Source organism: Neophocaena asiaeorientalis, unplaced genomic scaffold (assembly GCF_003031525.2).
Source record: "Neophocaena asiaeorientalis asiaeorientalis breed wild unplaced genomic scaffold, Neophocaena_asiaeorientalis_V1.1 scaffold1238, whole genome shotgun sequence".
Taxonomy (NCBI): Eukaryota; Metazoa; Chordata; class Mammalia; order Artiodactyla; family Phocoenidae; genus Neophocaena; species Neophocaena asiaeorientalis.
In genome coordinates, this window is record NW_020174073.1 from 12,761 (window position 1) to 34,049 (window position 21,289).

The 21,289-nt window shown below is 37.0% G+C and overlaps 1 protein-coding gene across 1 annotated transcript in view; it reads right to left on the bottom strand.

Moving 5' to 3' along the window:
- Positions 1–3,145: 3,145 nt before the first annotated feature.
- Positions 3,146–21,289, bottom strand: part of CFAP210 (cilia and flagella associated protein 210) — a 35,694-nt gene continuing 17,550 nt past the window's right edge. Inside the window, exons 5-9 of the mRNA XM_024754579.1 lie at positions 18,069–18,225; positions 13,067–13,206; positions 10,290–10,482; positions 9,383–9,547; positions 3,146–3,566 (exon numbers count right to left, since the gene is read on the bottom strand). Coding sequence (XP_024610347.1) covers positions 3,222–3,566; positions 9,383–9,547; positions 10,290–10,482; positions 13,067–13,206; positions 18,069–18,225 — 1,000 coding nt within the window. The 3' untranslated portion in view covers positions 3,146–3,221. The remainder of the gene's footprint in view (positions 3,567–9,382; positions 9,548–10,289; positions 10,483–13,066; positions 13,207–18,068; positions 18,226–21,289) is intronic.

Below are 21,289 nucleotides of genomic sequence, written 5' to 3' on the forward strand. Positions count from 1 at the left end.
GTAGCTCCTTCGTAAACCCAGTAGCTACTCAATGTTATTTGTACTGAGCAAAGCAATGCTTATTAGCATAATACTTCCCGTTATTAATACAGTAATGATACATTTGGCATTGTGGTAGCCATTTATATAACAAATAGGGTGATGATTGTTTGCAATATCTTGAAACAAATATCCTTAGCAGAGTCTTACCAAATTTTTTTCCTGATGGTAAAAGTAATAGATGTTTATGATAATCCAGGGTGGTTGATTCCTTAGAGACTTTGACCACAAACCTTAGAGATAATTGAGTCTTGAGTTCCCAAGCTGTATAATGTTAATATATTTTAAATTAGTTATTGTTTGTCTTAAATTCAGTAAACTGCATTTAAAAAGTCTTTGTTAAACTATTTGAGCTTCAAGAAAGGTGCTGTTTAAGAAAGGATTTCTAATAATTATATTTAAAAAAAAAAACATGCTAAGTAAAAATACTTCTATATTGTCTGATCCCGGAGCTTTATCCACTAAGAATTATAGACAAGTAACCATAGGGGGAAAAAATAGTAATTTCGTTAAGTAGTATTCTGTTTTGGTCATCAAAGAAGCAATTCCATGCTAAACATTATTTATAAGCCTTTAAAAAAAAACTTTGTTAGCTGTTTTTACAATAGAACAGATATGTGAAGGAGTTGAAGTGAGAGATGACAATCAGATTTTATTTTCAGAATATAAATAACATTTAGAAAATGATTAAACAGCATTAATTGTACCTCATCTGCCTTTGCATCTGAATAGTACACCAATCAAATGATCCTTTCATTACATTTTTAATAGTTGTGCAACCTTTAGTTTTTACTTTGAACAACTCTGTTTTCCTAAAAGTCAACTATTTAATTCTTTACTGCCAAATTGATAATAGTTACGTTTGAGCTTACAGTTTACCTCAAAGTATGTTTGATTTAATATCCTCTTAAAGATATTTAGTTTGTTTTTATTGCTTGATTGGCAATATATGAGAAATTTTTTCATGATTATTTCATGTGAATTCTTTTTCTGGGTAAACCATCTGCCACAGAAATTGACACTGCAGAGCGATTAATGTTAAAGAGCTTGTAGAGAAGCTACTAGGTTGCTTTAAAACATTTTAAAATTACTCTATAGGTAGTGAGTTCATAGAGCATTGTAGTTTCTAAGTTTCTTAATCAGATCCCTCACAGAAGTTTCAAAGAATTTGTCTTATAAATCCATCTTTGCACAAGTGTAATATTGATTCATATTGGCTTTGCCTAATGGCCTTTGATTCTGTACTCAGTGGAGGATATGAAGCTGAAAAGTAAAAATTTCTTAATATTGGGGACGGGAACACACTGGGCTTCTCATGTTTTCAGTAGTAGTAATTACTGACAGTTCTAATTTGTTTTCAGGTTAGTGTGTGGAACAAATTAGTATGGTTTTAGTAGTTGATTTTGCTTTACTCTGGGTGGCAGTATTTTTCATCACACTTTGAACCTTTATGGAATTTGAAAAATTCCATCAGCAAGGTTGGAGAAGGGAGTTGTTGAGGGGTTTTGTTTGTTTTTATGTACTGGGGGGAGTGGTGGGATTGATTTGTGTGTCTGCCCCGCCCCCCTTTTTCAAGCAAATTCCTGTTTACCAAAAGCACATGCTGTATATTTTGTTCCCCCTTTGTGTGTTTATAGTATTTTGAAGGATAAATGAATTGGGTATTTGTATGTGGGTATATTAAAAGTTATGGCTGCTCTCTTTACAGAAGGGAAAAACAAATGAAGTTAATGCACTTCTTTTCCTAGCTCAGAAGTCACTGTGATGTATATTTTTTTAATGAAATTTAGGAATAAAGCTGTTGTTGCAATTGTATAATTAGTTTCAAAATGCTGCTTCTCTTATCATTAGTCTAGTAACTGTTAAACTGTTTTCTGCAAACTGCATTTTACAGAATTTAAACTCTGAAACTATCAACTTTTATAGTTAAACATTGTATAAAATAAACTATACTATCATAAACAGTTTGTTTTTGTATTTTTTAAATCATTGTATTAGCTTATTCGGCCTTTATTTTTATTAAAAGCTAAATAATGAAGATAAATCAATTAAAATAATACTTTTATTTTACCCACAGAAATTGTATTAGGAAAAAACTGAGCAAAGAGTTTAACAATGTTGAACTTCTTTTAAGAATTTAGCCAGCAGTGACAATTTCCAGGTTTAGGAATAAGTTCTAGTGTAACTGTTTAATCATAGTGCTTCACATTGCAGGGTGTCTTTTGCCTCAGCAGACTTTTAAGGTTATACATGGAATTTGCATTTCTGTCAACTGGAGTGCTACTATTTGCTTTTTAATTCCTCCAGATTTCTCAGCAGCAGGAACACTGTATTATATTCTGTGCCTGCCAGCTTTAATATAACTTACCATTGTAAAGCCATATAAATGTTAATTGAGTTTGTAAAACAGATTGTCTAGTTTTTGGTTTCTTGTTTATTTTTGGTTTTATTTAAATTAGACATATTTAGGGAAAATTAACCTAGTTAACTTGAGAGTTAGTCACTGAAAATATATATGCTTAAGTAAAAACGTTCTGACCATTCAGTGGTTTATATGTGTTAGCAGGTGAATATTATTAAACTCTCAAGTTCTGGAGTGTTTTTAAACGTTTTATTAAGCCAGGAGAATATGTAAAATGTGAGTGCTTCATATGGACTGTGCAAATTTGTTATTAAAATACTTTTAGTTTCAATGTGCTTTTTCTATTTTCATTGCTTTCTAGGTTTCTTTCCTAAACATACTTCCTAACCTAGTACTGTGTTTCTTTTTTAAGTGTGGATTCATAATTTTTACACTTCCCCCACCCCACCAAGTCCTCTCAATACCCAAAACGTCCTAGTTCCAGTTTACATCTTTGCCACAAATTTTAGCTATGGTTTCTTTTATCAAATTAGCAGATCAGAGCAGTTGTGTACTAATAGGTGCAGGTTGTACAATATTATGAATATACTTAATGCCACTGAATATTCTTAAATGGCTAAAATTATACATTTGGTTGTGTATGTGTTTTATCAAAATAAAAACTGGAATCTGACTTAATCTTGAATGGGGAAGAATCAGATCAGACATAATTGTACTTATGAAAAGCAGCTTTATTAACAAATTATAAGCATATAATTCACTTGAATTTGTAGCTCATAATATGAGCTATGACTTAGTCTTCTTAAAAATAAACTTTTTTCTACCATGTAAAACCTAGCCTTCCCTTAGACTTTTGAAAATTATTATATTTTGATCCCTGAGAGGTATAAAAAGGGAGCTGGACTCCAGTGATATCATTTGCCTGATAGCTGGGTCTTAATACACCTCTGTCCACAAAAACTGGCCCACGACCACCTCCAGGTCCTTCCTGTACGGCTTTTACAAGAGGATAAATATACTTGTTTGTTGATTCAGACTCAGATTCAATTACTTCTCTGGCATAATCCTGAAATTCCTTCTCTTTTTCAGCCACAAGAGCTTCAGTAAGTCTGCAGTACTCTAATTCTGCTTGTTTTGCTTGCAGTGCATTAAATTTATTTTTGGCCTATTTGGGAAGGAAAGAAAAAATACACTTTGTATTAGTAAAAAAAAAAATCAATTTTCTAAATATATGTAGCATTTGAAGTTGCAGATAGAGCTTTCTAAACTCGATATTTGACAAGTCCTGACTTAACAACTATATACTATAATTTATTTCATAAATTCTCCCATGCTTCTCACAACAGTATCATGTTCAAAGTAGTGGCTCAGCATTATGTGATGGTACATCTTCAAACAATGCAGCATGAAATTAAAAATCAAATAACCAAGTTTAAAATCCCGTTTCTACCATTTAGAGGATGTGTACTTTGACAAGTGTAGAAGACATAATCAATCGCTGTCCCCATCCATCCACTATTCTGAAGGAATGCACCCAAACCCACTGTCCCAAATCAGCCAGATATACCATGTGACTCGGCCACATAAGATTAAGTCAGCAATGAATATCTGAATTACGTGGTTAAACCAGTTACATTCTCTTTCCTAAGAATTTGAAGTTGGAACAAGTGACATTTATCAATGTTGGAGCTAGGTAGAAATAGGCAATCTACCTACCAAAAGCCAGTTTACTAACATTCCATAATTTTTTTCTTTTAACTTTATAATTTACAAAACGATTGTTCTTTTAACTGCTTATATGAGGTGACTAATGGGTTTTTTAAGATTTCTATAAAGTTTTGGTTGACACCTTTTCCTTGTGTCTTCTCAGAAGCATTTTAAGAAATGCTGAGTTTATCAAAAATTAAGATTTTGTCTACTTATGAATATAGTATTCATGAAAATATATTTCAAACTCAGTAACCAACACTTCAGCGTAAAATAGTAGCTTAAACCTGATATATCTACCAGGAATTGAAATTTGTGAGGAAATAAAACAACCATATGAATACAAAATAGCAAATTTTTGTTAGTGCTATGTTTCAAAACAGGCTTTCATGCTATATGTTGAATAGGGGATAGGATACTAGGAGTTTGAAAAATAGAAAATGATATTCAATAACTAGGAAAAAATCAGAGAGACTAAGAACTATCTCATCAATGGTAAAATGCTGTAATTTGGGATCTTAACAAGGAGCAGTTGGGATATACTGTATTGGTTTGGTAGCAGATTTGTAGAAAGATATTGAGGGAACAGGGAGAAATATTTGAAGTACAGAAAAGAAATGAGAATGGAAGGAAAGGTAACCATAATGGAATACATGACTGGTACCTTAAACTTTATATACATTAAGCATAAATACAGATTTGTAAAGAAACTTAAAATCCTAAAAATTATAACACATGGGGGTAAAGTAACAAATACCTTTGGAGGATGCTAGAGAGCTAATTATTTTGAAAACTCGAAAATGCAGTTAAAGAATCAAATATCCTGTCTTTTCTTTTAAAATTGTACTGCAGAGAAACTGCTGATCATGAAAATTTCTTTGAAAACTTCAGCAAATCGATGAGAAGGAAGCAGAAAATACTAACATTTTTCCACCTGATGAATTAAATCTAGGTAACAATCATCAAAGGCTGTTTGTATCACAAAGTGAGACAACAGTCATTACATGCCTTCTAATGGAAATACACAACACCAGTTATGAGGAGTTTTCATCAAAAAATTGAACCTGAATCTGACCTAAACTAGATTTTACATGAAATGTGAGGAACAATACTACCCTGCAGAGATCCAATCAGCAAAATGCAGACTATAATAATTCTAAAAGATAAGAAACCCTGTTCCTTCAACAAATAAATTGCAAGATAAACATAATGGAGACAAGGAGGGAGAACCTAAGACAAAAACAGAGGATGGGGGTGGAGGAGGAGTTATAGGTTAAAAGAAACTTGAAAGACATATCAGTCAACCAAATAGAATATATGGATCCTGTTTCATCCTCAAACAAAAACTAAAAATATTCATGAGACAATCTGGGGGAAATTTAAATGCTGAATGTTGTTTTATATTTTTGAATGTTAATTGTTTTAGATGTTTTAACAGAATTGTGATTATGTTAATTTCTAAAGAGTCCCTGAGCTTTAGAGAGAAGATACTGAAATATACATTGATAAAATGATATGATATCTGGAATTTGCTTCAAAATAATATGGCAGATCCTACTTCTGATAATGGCCACATGAGGAGGTTGGCCAATTATTCTCCACAGAAAACAAGTTTATTATTAAAAATTATTAAAATCAACCATTTCAGAGCACTGGTAAGTGACCACGTACAGGCAACTACTTGAGAAGTGTTTTTTCATGAAAAACTGCTACTAAATCAATCAGGAGGTAAGAACCGCAAGTTTCGGGCATTCTTTGGAGGGCATTGCTATTCCTCCAGCTCAGGAGGTGAAAACTTGCAATTTAACTGGATAATGATGTCAGATTCTATTTGGGTTGAGTCGCAAAGCAGCTAGAAATTGAAGGGGGAGATTCTGGAATGAGACAGAAGAGTTGAAATGATAAAATTTACAGACATCCCTGACTAATTGATAAAACACATTCACACAGGATACCTCAGGAGCCTGGCAAAAAAAGCCTGGGAGAAATTATGAATTTAGTGTTCTTTGGACTACCACCCTCAACCTGCCCACAGCGTGCATAGCAGGGGTAGGAGTAAAAACATTACTGGCTGAAGGTGTCTGAACATAAACTCTACCCATATTATTGGATGACTGTCAACACCAGTACAGTGAGGAACCCTAGGAGTCGAGGCTTTAAAAAATAAAAGAGAGCAAAGACATCAGAGGCTACCTTCCGTGGTGAAAACAGATTTCATAGCTTGTGTCCAGGGAAAGCAGTTGCCTACTAAAAAAGCAACAACTCTCAGAACAAAACAATCTACAACATATTCTATAAAATGTCAAGTTTTCAACCAAAAATTACTAGACCTGCAAAGAAATAGAAACGTGTTACATTATTCCCAGGAAACAAAAACTTTGAATGAAACTACGTATTGACTTTAGCAATTAGATTTCAAAGCAGTTATGAATATATCCAGTGAATTAAAGGAAATATGCTCAGAATGAGTGAAGTGGCAATCTAATCAGATAAATAGAAACAATATAAAAAATATAAAGAACCAAATGAAAACTGTAGGGTTGAAAGTTCAATAATTGATAAATTCACTAGATGAGCTCAACATCAGAATCAGTGAATCTGAAGGTAGATCAATAGAAACTGTCCCATCTGAGGAACAAAGAGAAAAATATTGACTAAAAATGATCAGAATTGTCAGAGGTTTCTGGTATAATATCAGATGTCTCTGTGTATGTGCAAATTGGGTCCCTGAAGAAAAAAGGATAAAGAAGCAGGAAAAATATTTGAAGAAATAACAGAAAACTCCCCACATTTGGTGACATTAACTAGCACATCCAAGAGGCACCACAAATCCCAAATAGAAAAAACTCAAGGAAAATGCATCATAGTCAATCTGCAGGAAGCCAAAAATGAAGAAAAAACTTCAATTTCAAGAGAAAAATGACACATCACATATAGGGGACAAACTATGATTGATAGCAGATTTCTAGTCATAAACAGTGAAGGCCAGAAGACACTGGAACAAACATTCAAAAGGCTGAAACAAATGATATCCAATAATTTCATATCCAATGAAAAGGCAAGATAAAGACATCTCCAGAAAAACATTAACTGAAAGAATTTATTGCTAGCCCACCTGTGCTATAAAATGTGCTAAAGGAAGTCTTCAGACTGAATAAGCATATGAAAAGAGGCTCAACATCACTAATCATGAGGGAAATGCAAATGAAAACCACAATAAGATACCATTTCAAATCCATTATGATAAGCAACAACAAACACAGAAAATGTTGAGAATTTGGAGAAACTGGAACCCTTGAACTTTGCTGGTCAGAATGTTAATGGTACAGTTGCTGTAGAAAACAGTATGGTGGTTCTGAAAAAACTTAAACATATAATTACCATATGATCCAGCAATTCCACTTGTGGGTATATAAGCAAAAGAATTGAAAACAGGGACTCAAACAGATATACCAATGTGCAGAAGCATTATTTGCAATAGCCAAAAAATGGGAAAAACCCAAATATCTATTGATGGATGTAAGGATAAACAAATTGTGGTATATATGTACAATGGAATATTATTCAGCATTAATAAGGAATGAAACTCTGACACGTGCAGCAACATGAATGAACCTTGAAGACATAAGCTCAGTGAAATAAGACAGGCAAAAAAGGACAAATATTGTATGATCCCACTAATATGTGGTACCTGGAATAAGCAAATTCACAGAGACAAAAAGTAGAACACTGGTTACCAGGAGCTGGGAGGAAGGGGAACAGAGAGTTACTGTTTAATGGGTACAGAGTTTCAAAGTAGGATGATGAAAAAGTTATGAAGTTGGACAGTATTCATAGTTGCTCCTCAGTGTAAATGTGCTTAATGCCCTTGGACTGTATGATTAAAAATAGAATCAGTGGTCCCCAACCTTTTTGGCACCAGGGACCGGTTTCGTGGAAGACAATTTTTCCACGGACGGGAGGGGGAGGTATGGTTCAGGCAGTAATGTGAGCCATGATTCAGGTGGTAATGCAAGCAATGGGGAGCGATGGGGAGTGGCAAATGAAGCTTTGCTCGCTCGCGCACTGCTCACCTCCTGCTGTGCAGCCCGGTTCCTAACATGCCGCGGACCACTACCAGTCTGGGGCCCAGGGGTTGGGGACCCCTGGTTTGAATGGTAAATTTTATGTTATGTGTATTTCACCACATTAAAAAAATAAGTTAAAACTCAACAATTAGAAAGAAACCCAGGGTTTCCCTGGTGGTGCAGTGGTTAAGAATCTGCCTGCCAATGCAGGTCACACAGGTTTGAGCCTGGTCCGGGAAGATCCCACATGCCACGGAGCAACTAAGCCCATGCACCACAACTACTGAGCCTGCGCTCTGCAGCCCACAAGCCACAACTACTGAGCGTGTGTGCCACAACTACTGAAGCCCACGCACCTAGAGCCTGTGCTCTGCAACAAGAGAAGCCACCGCAATGAGAAGCCCATGCACTGCAACGAAGAATAGCACCCGCTTGCCACAACTAGAGAAAGCCCGTGTGCAGCAATGAAGACCCAATGCAGCCAAAAATAAAAAATAAAAAAAGAAAGCAACCCAACTAAAAAACTGGCAAAAGATTTAAATAAACACTTCACAAGGCACACAAATGACTAAAAAGTACATGAAAAGATGTTCAGTATCTTTAGTCATTAGGGAAATGCAAAATAACACCATGAGATAACACTATACTAGAATAGTTAAAAATTAAAGGATGGCAATAACAAGTGTTAGCAAAGATGTGGGGCAACTTGTCCTTGCACTCATTGCTGGTAGGAATGGAAAATGGTACAGCTATTCTGGAAAACAGTTTTTAGACACAAATGATTGGTTGCCAGGTCCTCCATACATGTTGTAAAATCTCTGGGACCCCCCACTCACCTCAAATATGAAACCTATGTGATCCCAATCAACATATTCTCTGGGTAGTGGTTTTAAACGGGGAAAAAGTAAAGGAAGCATCATGGCCTGCCATTTGCATTTGTATTTTCTTAAATATTTTTCAAAACACAATAGAAACTAAAGAAGGATAAATAGTTGCGCAAAAGACATAAACCTAGTGTGAGAACTTCAATACCCATAAAAACAAAAACTAACTCTTCACATTTTTAATACATTTTATTGTGTCATAACCATAATGACCATCTGATCTTACTTGATAAAGGAAACTGCTTTAGGAAACAGAAAACTATCAAGAACTCTATATTACATATTTATTGCTAAAAGAAGTATAAACATTTAGGAATAATTACCATTTGCTGAATATGGGCATCTTGAACTTCTCGACGTTCTTTATCAGCTTTCCGTTTTTTCTCCTTTTCATGTTCCCAGAAAATCTGGTCTGCTTTCAGGATAGCTAGCAATTGTTCTTTAGCCTCTATTTTTCTTTGTCTTTCTTCTTCCTCTTTATTTTTTATCTAGATGATAAAAGGCAAAGGAAAAAATTAAAACCATTTTTAGCAACCAACAGCCTTCAATAAGGCACAAAGTTAGAAAGCTCTAAGCAGAAAGTCAGCCAGGAGCAATGCAAGGGCAGAAAATTGGACACACATGGACTGATTCCCACGTGGCCAGTTTACTTTGATTTTGTTCTATTTCCTTAATATCAAGAAACAATAAAAACGTAAGTAGAATGATACTGGTTTTAAAAAAATACAGGAACAGAAAAGACCATCTCAGGGTAGGGAAATATTTGTAAGGTAAAAAATTAATTGCTACAATGTTTATAAAGTATCCAATTTATATCTTATGACAGTCAGTCACGTAGGAGATAAATTCTGAAGGATTAAGACATACAGAAACACAATGGGGTAATTTTTACTTGATTTATCTTAAAAACATTCAAACGAAAGGTATATTAAATGAATAACTTTTTGCACTTCAGATGCAAACAAATCTCTTCTGAAACAGAAGAGATTATTATTACTTTGCATCTATAAAGATCTTATTTGTAATTGTCTACCATGTCATCTTCTGTTAGAAATTAAACATGGTCTGATTTCAAGACTATAGGAAGATAATTTATACATTGTTTTTCAAATCTGCTAGTTTTTGTCAGGAAGGCAGAGGGAGTATATTAGGAGGGAGTAAGGAGAAACTACAGTGTAAAGGGCTCAAATTTGTTTTTTGATTTTTATTTGTCATCATTGAATTGCTTACCACAAGAGCTCTATGTTCTGCAATTGCTTTTAATTCTGCTTTGTTTTTTTCATACTTTTCTCTTTCTCTTTTTTTCCATTCAGCCTCAGTTTCTGCAATATCTCTAGCAATAATCAAATCTTTATTGTCAAATTTCTCTTTCATTAGTTTACTCAGGAAGTTATTTATTCTTTCTCTCCGTTCCTCCATTAGCCTATAACAAAATAACCATCACTTGTCAAGTCTTCATGAATGGATTTTTTATGGAGCCAATATACTTTATTTAGAGAGTCAGATATTTTATAGTCTTTTACAAGACTGAAAGGGAGCCCCATCGCTCCTTTCATATATTAAGTGGAAATTATTTTTAATACTTTATTTTATACTTTATTTTTAGAATAAAGTCTATTCTAAAAATCCAAAGGGAATAATGCATATAGTATGATCTTGTGTATGCATGTGTATAGGAAATAAAGTGTAAAATTCTCCACATGAAAAATATTTTTAAATACTTTATTAGACTATCCTACTTGCTCTAATATTGAACACATAGATTATAAAAATAAGTCAAAGGACTTTCTTTAAATTTAACCTCAAAAACAGAAAAAGCTATCAAAATCCTGAATAAATTCATCGTTACTATGCCCTGTCTGCAATTTATTCATAGCACTTTATTGACTTCATCTGTTTATATGAAAATAAATAACTCTCCTTTTACACTGTGAGATTTCCAAGGTCAGAGACAGGGTAAGTCCTCTCTCTAGTTCAGGGCCAAGCATGGTGCCTGGCACATCATCAACAATAACTACAGGGGCTTCCCTGGTGGCGCAGTGGTTGAGAATCTGCCTGCCAATGCAGGAGACACAGGTTCAAGCCCTGGTCTAGGAAGATCCCACATGCCGCGGAGCAACTACGCCCGTGAGCCACAACTACTGAGCCTGCGTGTCTGGAGCTTGTGCTCTGCAACAAGAGAGGCCGTGACAGTGAGAGGCCCGCGCACCGCGATGAAGAGTGGCCCCTGCTCTCCGCAACTAGAGAAAGCCCACGCACAGAAACGAAGACCCAACACAGCCAAAAATAAATAAATAAATAAAAATAGAATTAAAAAACAAAACAATAACTACATATTTGTTAAAGGAATGGGGGCATTTTCATTAAGGAAATTGGGCAAAATATACTTTTAAATTTAGTTGTGACATATTCACTGATTATTGAGTGAATTTGCAAAGCGACATGGGAGAAACAATGAGAAAGGACACAGCACATGCCCCAGGGGAATGACAATCTAAAGTGGAGAAAAGACAATTATGTAAATAGCTATGCAGGCAAAAGTGATAAATGCCATGAGAAAGCTAGAAAATGATGTGGGCAAATGAAAAAAAAGGAAGGCTTCATGGAAAAGGTGACATTTCATCTAGGCTTTCAAAAACAATATTTTAAATACTTCGATTACCTACTATGTGCCAGGGACTATTCCAGGTACTGGGGCATAACAGTAAACAAAAACATTAAAAATCTCTACTTTCATGGAGCTTTCACAATAGTTGGGGTAGAGAGACAGCAAACAAAATAAATAATTAAAATAGTGCTGTATCATTCAACAAAGAAAAAGAAAGCAGTTAAAGTGATAAGCAATGTCGGGTGTGGGCTTGTAATTTTACTATATTAGTTTTGTTTGTTTGTTTGTTTGTTTTGCAGTACGTGGGCCTCTCACTGTTGTGGCCTCTCCCATTGCGGAGCACAGGCTCCGGACACGCAGGCTCAGCAGCCATGGCCCACGGGCCAGCCGCTCCACGGCACGTGGGATCCTCCCGGGCCGGGGCACAAACCTGTGTCCCCTGCATTGGCAGGCAGACTCTCAACCACTGCGCCACCAGGGAAGCCCTGGGCTTGTAATTTTAAATAACATAGGGATGGCCTGAATGAGAAGGCAATATTTGAGTAATGATCTGAAAGAGTTAAAGGAGGTGAGCATTCCCCAAAGAGGGTACAGGAGAAGTCCAGTGTGAGTGACAAAGAGGGAAAGAAGGAGAGAACAGTAAGAGATGAGGTTTGAGAGAGGAGGCTGGGGTCGGCTGGGAATTAGGATGGATGTAGAGCCTTATGGGCCATAGTCAAGACTCTAAGCGTGATGTAAAGCCATCAGAGGGTTTTGCACAAGTGAAAAGCATGGTCTAGACAGAAACACGATGTACTGTAAGTCTCTTACCTCACCTCACCCCAAACTGCTCACTAAGGTAAGCAATGACCTCTAAATCTGATGGGTGCTTCATTTTTAAAATCTCATTTAATCCCTCTAGTGATCTAACACTGATGACTGCTCTCTTCTTACTGAGTCTCCATCCCCCCTCCCGTGCTGTTTTTCTGCTTTTCCTCCATTCTCTGGGAACTATTCCTTGGTCTTCATATTACCTTCATTCTCCATTTGACATTTAACTATGGATTTCCCTAGGGACTATGTCACCTTCACTTCTTACCTACTCCCCCAGGTGAGCTCACCTGTATCCACAGTTCCAATTCCCACTTGTACATCAATGGCTCACGAAGCCATCTCCAGCTCATACCCCTCTCCTAAAGCAGAGATTTTCAGTATTTCCAACCACCTACCACACAGATGTCATCAATATTCCAAGGGAACCCCAACTCATGTGCTCCAAGCTGAAATCACCATGTCACTAAACGCCCTGACATAAATAATGAAACCTTTTTCCTAAAGACTACTCTCATATCACAACTTCTGATTTAAAATAATTTCAGACAGTACTTTATTAATCACAAAAATTATTTTAGAAGCTGACCTGTGTGTTTCAGCTTCTTTTTCTTTCCCCATTTGTGTAAGACGCTTTTTCGCTTTGATAAATTTTCTAATCTTTTCATCTTCTTCCTCTTGCTGCTGCTGTTCTACAGCTTTGATGGTATTTTTATCATTCAGATGTTCCTTGGAGGAAAAAACTGTGTATTATTCTATCACAAAGAAAAGTATCTTTCAACATATAGATATCTAATATGATATTAAATGTCAAATGGTCACAGCTTCTAATACAATTATTTCTCTCTTGGAGAAATATCTCAAGGAGATAATCAGAGCTGAACATGACGTTTTATGTACCTACCACGCACTTCACCTCCAAGTTATTTATAACAGTGAAAATTGGAAACAACCTCTAAATAGTCAATAATGGAGGAATGGTTAAATAAATTACACTCTCAAAGACATGGGAAGATACAAATAACATAATCAGTAAGTAGGAGAAAAAAGCAGAATATAAAACACTACCATGGAGTATTTCAGTTTTGCAAATATATATAAATACAAGTTTATAATGAATGTATAACTGGAAGAAATGTATCAAATGTTAACAGTAGTTATCTCCAGGGTATGAGATTATAGGTGACTTTCACATATTAATTTTCTGTATTTCTTTTCAAATATCTTATTTCTTTACAAATATGAATTTAAAATAATTCTATAATCAGATAAAATACAGTAAATATGTATACATTCATTTAATGTTTGAATAGTTAATATAGTCATATGCTACACAAATTTACAATATTTTAAAAACACACAGTGTAAAGCGTCCTTCCTACCACATCTACCATCTGCCTATTCCTAATTCCACCCACCAGACTCAATTACTGTGAAACTACTTTCTTGTCCAGACTTTCTTTTTGTGCATATACAAAAAATTATACAGATGTATATTCTAATTTAAAAATGTTTAATAGGTCAGTTTTTTAACAAAGAATAAAAATCTGTTCATATCAGCATATTTTTTTAAATTAGAGCATCACTTCAGAAGTCCAATATAAATCAGAGGGGTTCTACAATTCTACAACCTGACCTGCATTTGCCATCATAAAAATAGGTGTCTTTGAACACAACAGCCTGGATACATAGATGTATCAGTGCTTTCTGTTACTGTAAGTAGAAATCAATTCAAGGTAAAAGTTATTAGGTATAATATTTAATATTCCACTATATTTATAACTCAGGGTCTACTATGTACCTACTACTCTTAAGTACTCTTTTATTTTATGGGATATTACTTTTCAAAGCTGTAATCTGGTTACGAGATACATTAGTTGACATGAAAAGGTAATGAAAATATCAAACTCTTAAAAGTGATTGTTTTGAATTATTTCTTAAAAACTTTATTTTACTGTTTTTTTCTAAGTTTATTGTAAATGTTCATACAGATTTTTTATAATAAGAAAAGTAGGGCCAGTCTTCATCGCGGTGCGCGGGCCTCTCACTATCGCGGCCTCTTGTTGCGGAGCACGGGCTCCAGACGCGCAGGCTCAGTAGTTGTGGCTCACGGGCCTAGTTGCTCCACGGCATGTGGGATCCTCCCAGACCAGGGCTCGAACCCGTGTCCCCTGCATTAGCAGGCAGATTCTCAACCACTGCGCCACCAGGGAAGCCCCCTAATCCTGATTTTTAAAAATTGAAAGCCTCAGCTCAAGGTCACCTAGCTAGTAAGTAGCAGTGTTAGCACACAAAACAAGGTCTGTCCTATTCCAAAGTGACATGGAAAGATAAAAATATTATCTCCATGAACCACGAATAAGATTTTATGCAAAAGGAATAATAATATTACAAGTAAAACTCTTAGAAATTAAAATTTTGATAGTTAAAATTAAAAATTCAATAGAAGATTTAGAAGACAAAGTTGAGAATAACTCTCAAAGTCAAACAAAAACCAAAAATGGCAGGAACAATTAATTGCCTACCCAAGAGTCTTTCTTCTCTTCTGCATTAGTAGCAGGACCCAGATTTTGTTCAGAGTGGCAATATGCTCACCTAGAAGACTATATTTCCAAGCTTTCTTTTCAGCTAGGTGTCACTAAATTACAACCAATGAGATTTAATGGAAATTGTTAAGTGGGAGTTCTGAAAAAGTTCCTTAAAAGGAGGACAGATAGTTAGGAAATCCTTTTTTGTCCTTCATCCTTTCTCCTTCTTGCTGCCTGGAATGTGGCCAGGAGCTCCAGCAGCTATTCAAGGCCATGAGGCAATCCTGAGGACAGAAGCCACCTATGTTCCAAGAATAGCAAAGCAAAAAAAGAGAAGCTGTCTCATTCCCCCTTGATTCTGGAGGTACCATATCAGCCTTGGCATGACCACCTCTGCACTTCAGATAAAGGTACTGTTGCAATTTATTTTGTAATTTTTTACATTATTTTGGGTTTTCTTTTATAAACTTTTGAGTCTTACCCTAACTCATAATATGAGAAAATATTTTTTTTAATTAGAGCATCACTTCAGAAAGTCCAATATAAATCAGAGGGGTTCTAGAATGGAAGAAACAAAATAGAAAGGGACAAAATTATACAAGAAATAAAATAAGAAAACTTGATGCATTTATGGGTTGAGGCATCAACTGAGTGCTCAGCAAAATGAAAAAGACCTAAACAAGGTATGTCCCTGTTAAATCTTACAGTTGCAGAGATAAAGACCCTCAGAGCTTTCAGAGAAAGAGACAAGGGAAGTAAAAACAAAACACACCAGATCACATACATAGAATGAATACCATAAATGGCATAATACTTTTCCATAGCAATACTGAAAGCTAGAATATTATGAAAACATAAATCCAAAACTCTGAATTCTGAACCCAGAACTCTACATCCAAACTATAAAGCAAGCATTACTTTATTTTTTTTAATAAATTTATTTAGTTAGTTATTTTTGGCTGCATTGGGTCTTTGTTGCTGCACACAGGCTTTCCTCTAGTTGCAGCGAGCAGGGGCTACTCTTTGTTGTGGTGCATGGGCTTCTTATTGGGGTGGCTTCTCTTGTTGCAGAGCACAGGCTCTAGGTGTGTGGGCTTCAGTAGTTGTGGCACAAAGGCTCAGTAGTTGTGGCTCTTGGGTTCAGTAGTTGTGGCTTGCGGGCTCAGTAGTTGTGCCTCATGGGCTCTAGAGCACAGGCTCAGTAGTTGCGGCACACAGGCTTAGTTGCTCCACGGCATGTGGGATCTTCCCAGACCAGGGCTCGAACCCGTGTCCCCTGCATTGGCAGGCGGATTCTATACCCTTTCTTCAGAAGCTACTCAAAGATGTATTTCAGGGGATTTCCCTGGTTGTGCAGGGAATAAGACTCCGTGCTCTCAATGCAGGGGGCCCAGGTTTGATCCCTGGTCAGGAAACTAGATCCCACATGCATGCCACAACTAACAGTTTGCATGCCACAACTAACAGTTTGCCTGCCACAACTAAGGAGCCCACGTGCTGCAGCTAAGGAGCCCCGGAGTGCAACTAAGGAGCCCACCTGCCTCAACTAACACCTGGTGCAACCAAATAAATAAATATTTTTAAAAAAAGATGTATTTCAGAAAGATGAGGGAATAAATCAAGAAAGAGGAAGGCATAAGATTCAGGAAATGGGAGCTGAGACCCAGGAAAGTGGCCCAGGGAAGCTCCAGAATGACAGCTGAGCAGCAGGCCTAGAGAGCAAACAGTCCAGAAGGAAGAGAAGGACGGAGGACTCTGGATGGGAGAGCTCCAAGAAAACCATAGATAATTTAATATTACTTAGGTGAACATTTGAAAACTAATATCATTAACCATTTGGCAGAACATACTGAACATATGGAAAAAATTGAGGTATAGAGCTTTAAAGCAAATGCAAACAATGAGAATTATTTTAACCACAGAAAAACATTTATGGAAGCAAAAAATTATGATCGTAGTATATTTCTTAGCTCTTCAGAGAACAATATTTATAAAATCATAATAATGATTAAACTAAAATTATGCCATGATGATTTGGGGGGAAGAGGTGGATGGGAAGGGGACAGTATTGGAAAAGAGCTAAATCCTCAACTACCAGGGCAGAGAGACAGAAAATGTTTAAAATTGATAAATCAAGATACATATCTTTAAAACTGAATATATTTTTTTAATATATAGATTATTTATTTATTTTTAAATTTATTTACTTATTTATTTATTTTTGGCTGCGCTGGGTCTTCGTTGCTGCACGCAGGCCTTCTCTAGTTGCAGTGAGCGGGGGCTATTCTTCATTGTGGTGCGTGGGCTTCTCATTGCAGTGGCTTCTCTTGTTTGGGAGCATGGGCTCTAGGCGCATGGCTTCAGTAGTTGTGGCACACGGACTCAGTAGGTGTGGCTCGTGGGCTCTAGAGCGCAGGCTCAGCAGTTGTGGCACACGGGCTTAGTTGCTCCGTGGCATGTGGGATCTTCCCAGACCAGGGCTCGAACCCGTGTCCCCTGCATTGGCAGGCGGATTCTTAACCACTGTGCCACCAGGGAAGTCCCTAAAATACATAGATTATTTAGAATATAATTTTCCAAGAAGCAGAAGGAGTGAAGCAATGACTGCTACTCTTCTTTTAAGCATTTGGGTGATGTTTGATGTTTTAAATCTGTGTATATGTTACTTAAGAATAAAAAATAACTTTAAAGAAATGAATATAAAAAATTACAAAATAAATTGCAACTACCATAAAATAATTATTACCATTTATTCAGCATATATTAATAGTGCAGGAGATACCAAACACATATCACCCCATTCATTGCTCATTACAACTCTCATTTTTAGGATAACAAAATTCATTTTTAAAAAGTCTCATTCTCTTAATTCTTGTTCATGAATGAGAGCACATCCAAATGAAATAACAGCAAATATAGCTCCCCCCAAAGTACACTTAAAAACCCAACTTAATAGGAAACTTGTTTTCTATACCACTATTATTTATAAAAAACATATTAAAATTTTGGCATTGGACTCTACATTTTTTGAAGAGATACATTTTTGAAGTATTTTCAACTTACAAAAAATAGTCTCCTGCTTTCATTGATCTCTTCTTTTTTCTTTCCTCTTTTTTTTCTCATTTCTATTTCATATAATGAATTCTGTCGCTTTATTTCCTCAGCATCCTTTTCTTCCTCTTTTCTCCTTCTCTCTTCTTCCTCTTCATGTTCCTTTATTCTGAAGAAAAAAACATAATTATAACTGAGAGCGACACAGAAAAATAGAATATATTTTAAAGAAATGAATTAGAGTCTTACCTGGGATGATTTGAAGCTATAAAGGAGAACATGTGGATTTCTTTTGGGATAAGAACAGGTAGGTAAAGAGCAGCGATTAAAACCAAATCCAGGGACTTCCCTGGTGGTCCAATGGGTAAGATTCTGTGCTCCCAGTGCAGGAGGCCTGGGTTCTGGGAACTAGAGCCCACATGCGTGCCGCAACTAAGAGGTCCGCATGCCGCAACTAAAGATCCTGCATGCCACAACTAAGACCTGGCACAGCCAAAATAAATAAATAAATAAATAGTTTTTTTAAAAGAAAGGACATAGGAACCAATTGCAATGTATGAACCTTAGTTGGAATCTGATTCAAACAAATAAACTGTAGAAAAAAAATTTTTTAAATACAAAAACAAATCCAATCTTGGTTAACCCAGGATTGCCAATATCTTCCTTTCTTCAAAATTTGTTTCATTCCTCAACAAAATTAAGTCCTACAGTAGATTCAAATGTTTCTTTCCTTTAGAAAGAACCAGTTAACTGAATGACAGACACTATGCTGAAATGGTGACATTATTTTACAGGAAATTCCCTAATCCCTACTGCTTTTCAATTTCAGCACTAGAAGATGCTATCTAAGCTATGGATCTGGCCTCTCAGGAGTTGGGGTTTGATGGAAGAAGGGCAACAACTCCCTCACCCAGCTGGCCACTTTGGCTGTTATTCTTTCTCTAGCCAACATTGACTAACTACTGGTGCCTTCTGAGTGGTTAGCCATTAAATGCTAGTTGTCTCACAGGGCTTATGTGTGAGTTCAGAGTTCCCTGAGCAGTGTCCTCACTGCAGAGCTCTGATCTGCATTTAGCTCCAGCTCTACCTCTACAACCCACACCACCCCCACCCCACCACCATCACAACCAGGAGCATCCACCATCAGTAGTTTATTGCAGACTCTCCGCGACCACATCTGGCAGTCAATCCTCAGCATACTGGCAAAACAGCTCAAGCCCCCCCGGTATCTTTGTCTGTGTGCCCACGCATCCCGGTCAGCCAATCAACACGTGTGCAGGCTGCTCCACTGGTGCTCTCTATCAGTTGTCTCCCGTTCTTTTTCTTCCTGAACAGGTGGATACAGAGTGGGTAAACAACCCACTTAAATAGACAAAAAGACTGAAGAGTAAACCTTTCTTTCATATGCACCCAATCATAACATTTTTTTCTTGGTTTCAGGGAGGGGGAAAATTCCCTTCCCTGTGCCACGGAGGACTTTACAGTTAAGTGAGCCAGTAAGTTCACTTTGGTATTATTAAGCCAAGTCAGAACAGGTGAGTAAGCAGCCACGTAGAGTCACAGTCACTCTCTTTAGGAGGAGCTAAGAAAAAAGACACCGTTGGCCACAGCTAAATCAACTTTATGATTGCCCTAAAAATACTAGGTTTTCAAATTTTTATTTATTTGTTTAGTTTGTTAGAACTATTTAATAGTATACCAATCTCTTAGAAGCAAATTCATGTCAATAATCAAGATTTAAAGGACATTATAAAAAGAGATGTATCTAATTTTGAGAAAGTTTTAATATTGCTACTTTAAGGGAAAACAAGATATAAAACATTTGCAATTTTAACATTCCTTAGCAAATCTGGAAATCACTAACATTATACCTATAAACGTATTGGACAATTCATTGTTTCAGCCAAAAAAATTTACCTATTCTGAGAGTGAATAAGAAAAAAATGTCTCTAGTGTCAGTGAAGAGATAATATTGACAAGGATTTATATAACTATTAAACAAAGACTGTCAATAAAGACTTTTACCTTAGTTTGGGTAGACTACTCAACTATCTGCCATAAGTTTAGCTTAATGCAAAGTCAACATTTTGAAGGAAATCCGATATCCTCTAGTTCAGGGAAGAAATACATAACATTTATATCTTTTTTTTTTTTTTTTGGCGGTACGCGGGCCTCTCACTGTTGTGGCCTCTCCCGTTGCGGAGCACAGGCTCCGGACGCGCAGGCTCAGCGGCCATGGCTCACGGGCCCAGCCGCTCCGCGGCATGTGGGATCCTCCCGGACTGGGGCACAAACCCGCGTCCCGTGCATCGGCAGGCAGACTCCCAGCCACTGCGCCACCAGGGAAGCCCAACATTTATATCTTTACTTCCAACACCCATGACCATAGCAGACACCAATAATCAATGCAAAACAAAAAACAATGCAAAAATCTTGGTCCTGCTCAGCCCAATGAACTGGCAGCCTCTGCCAAACCATCAAGGCAGAATTTGTCATGAAACCTCTTTGCTACCCCTGATTTACATTCTGAAGCTCCCAAATCTGTGTTGATCTAGCCCAGATCTGACTTGACTTTATATAGATGTTACATAGAATTCCTATAAAAGTGGAAGCGACCCCTACCCAAAATGTGGTTCAGATGACCCTCCACACACCAAGAGAATTTGAGAGAAAGTATTATCACATAAGGGACACCCAACAGAGCTGTAGGCATAAGTAGGTCTGGATTGACTTGGGCAAAGCAGAGGAAGTGAGTTTGGGTCTTTATTGTGACTGAGGGGTGAAACTGGGGAAAAGTTCCTGTGCACAGGAGATTTTAATTTCCTACTGTCAACGAAGGAAGAGGCAAGCCCAGGGGCCTTCTTATAAGGCCAAAGGGGAAGGGAGGGTGGGGCCTAACAAGAAGTCAGCAGCCCAACATCAAAAATGAGGTCTCTGGGGCCTCCCTGGTGGCACAGTGGTTGAGAGTCCACCTGCCGATGCAGGGGACATGGGTTTGTGCCCTGGTCCGGGAAGATCCCACATGCAGCGGAGTGGCTGGGCCCGTGAGCCATGGCCGCTGAGCCTGCGCGCCCAGAGCCTGTGCTCCGCAACAGGAGAGGCCACAACAGTGAGAGCACCCCCTCAAAAAGATGAGGTCTCTGGGGCTTCCCTGTTGGCAAAGTGGTTGCGAACCTGCCTGCCAACGCAGGGGACAGGAGTTCGAGCCCTGGTCTGGGAAGATCCCACATGCC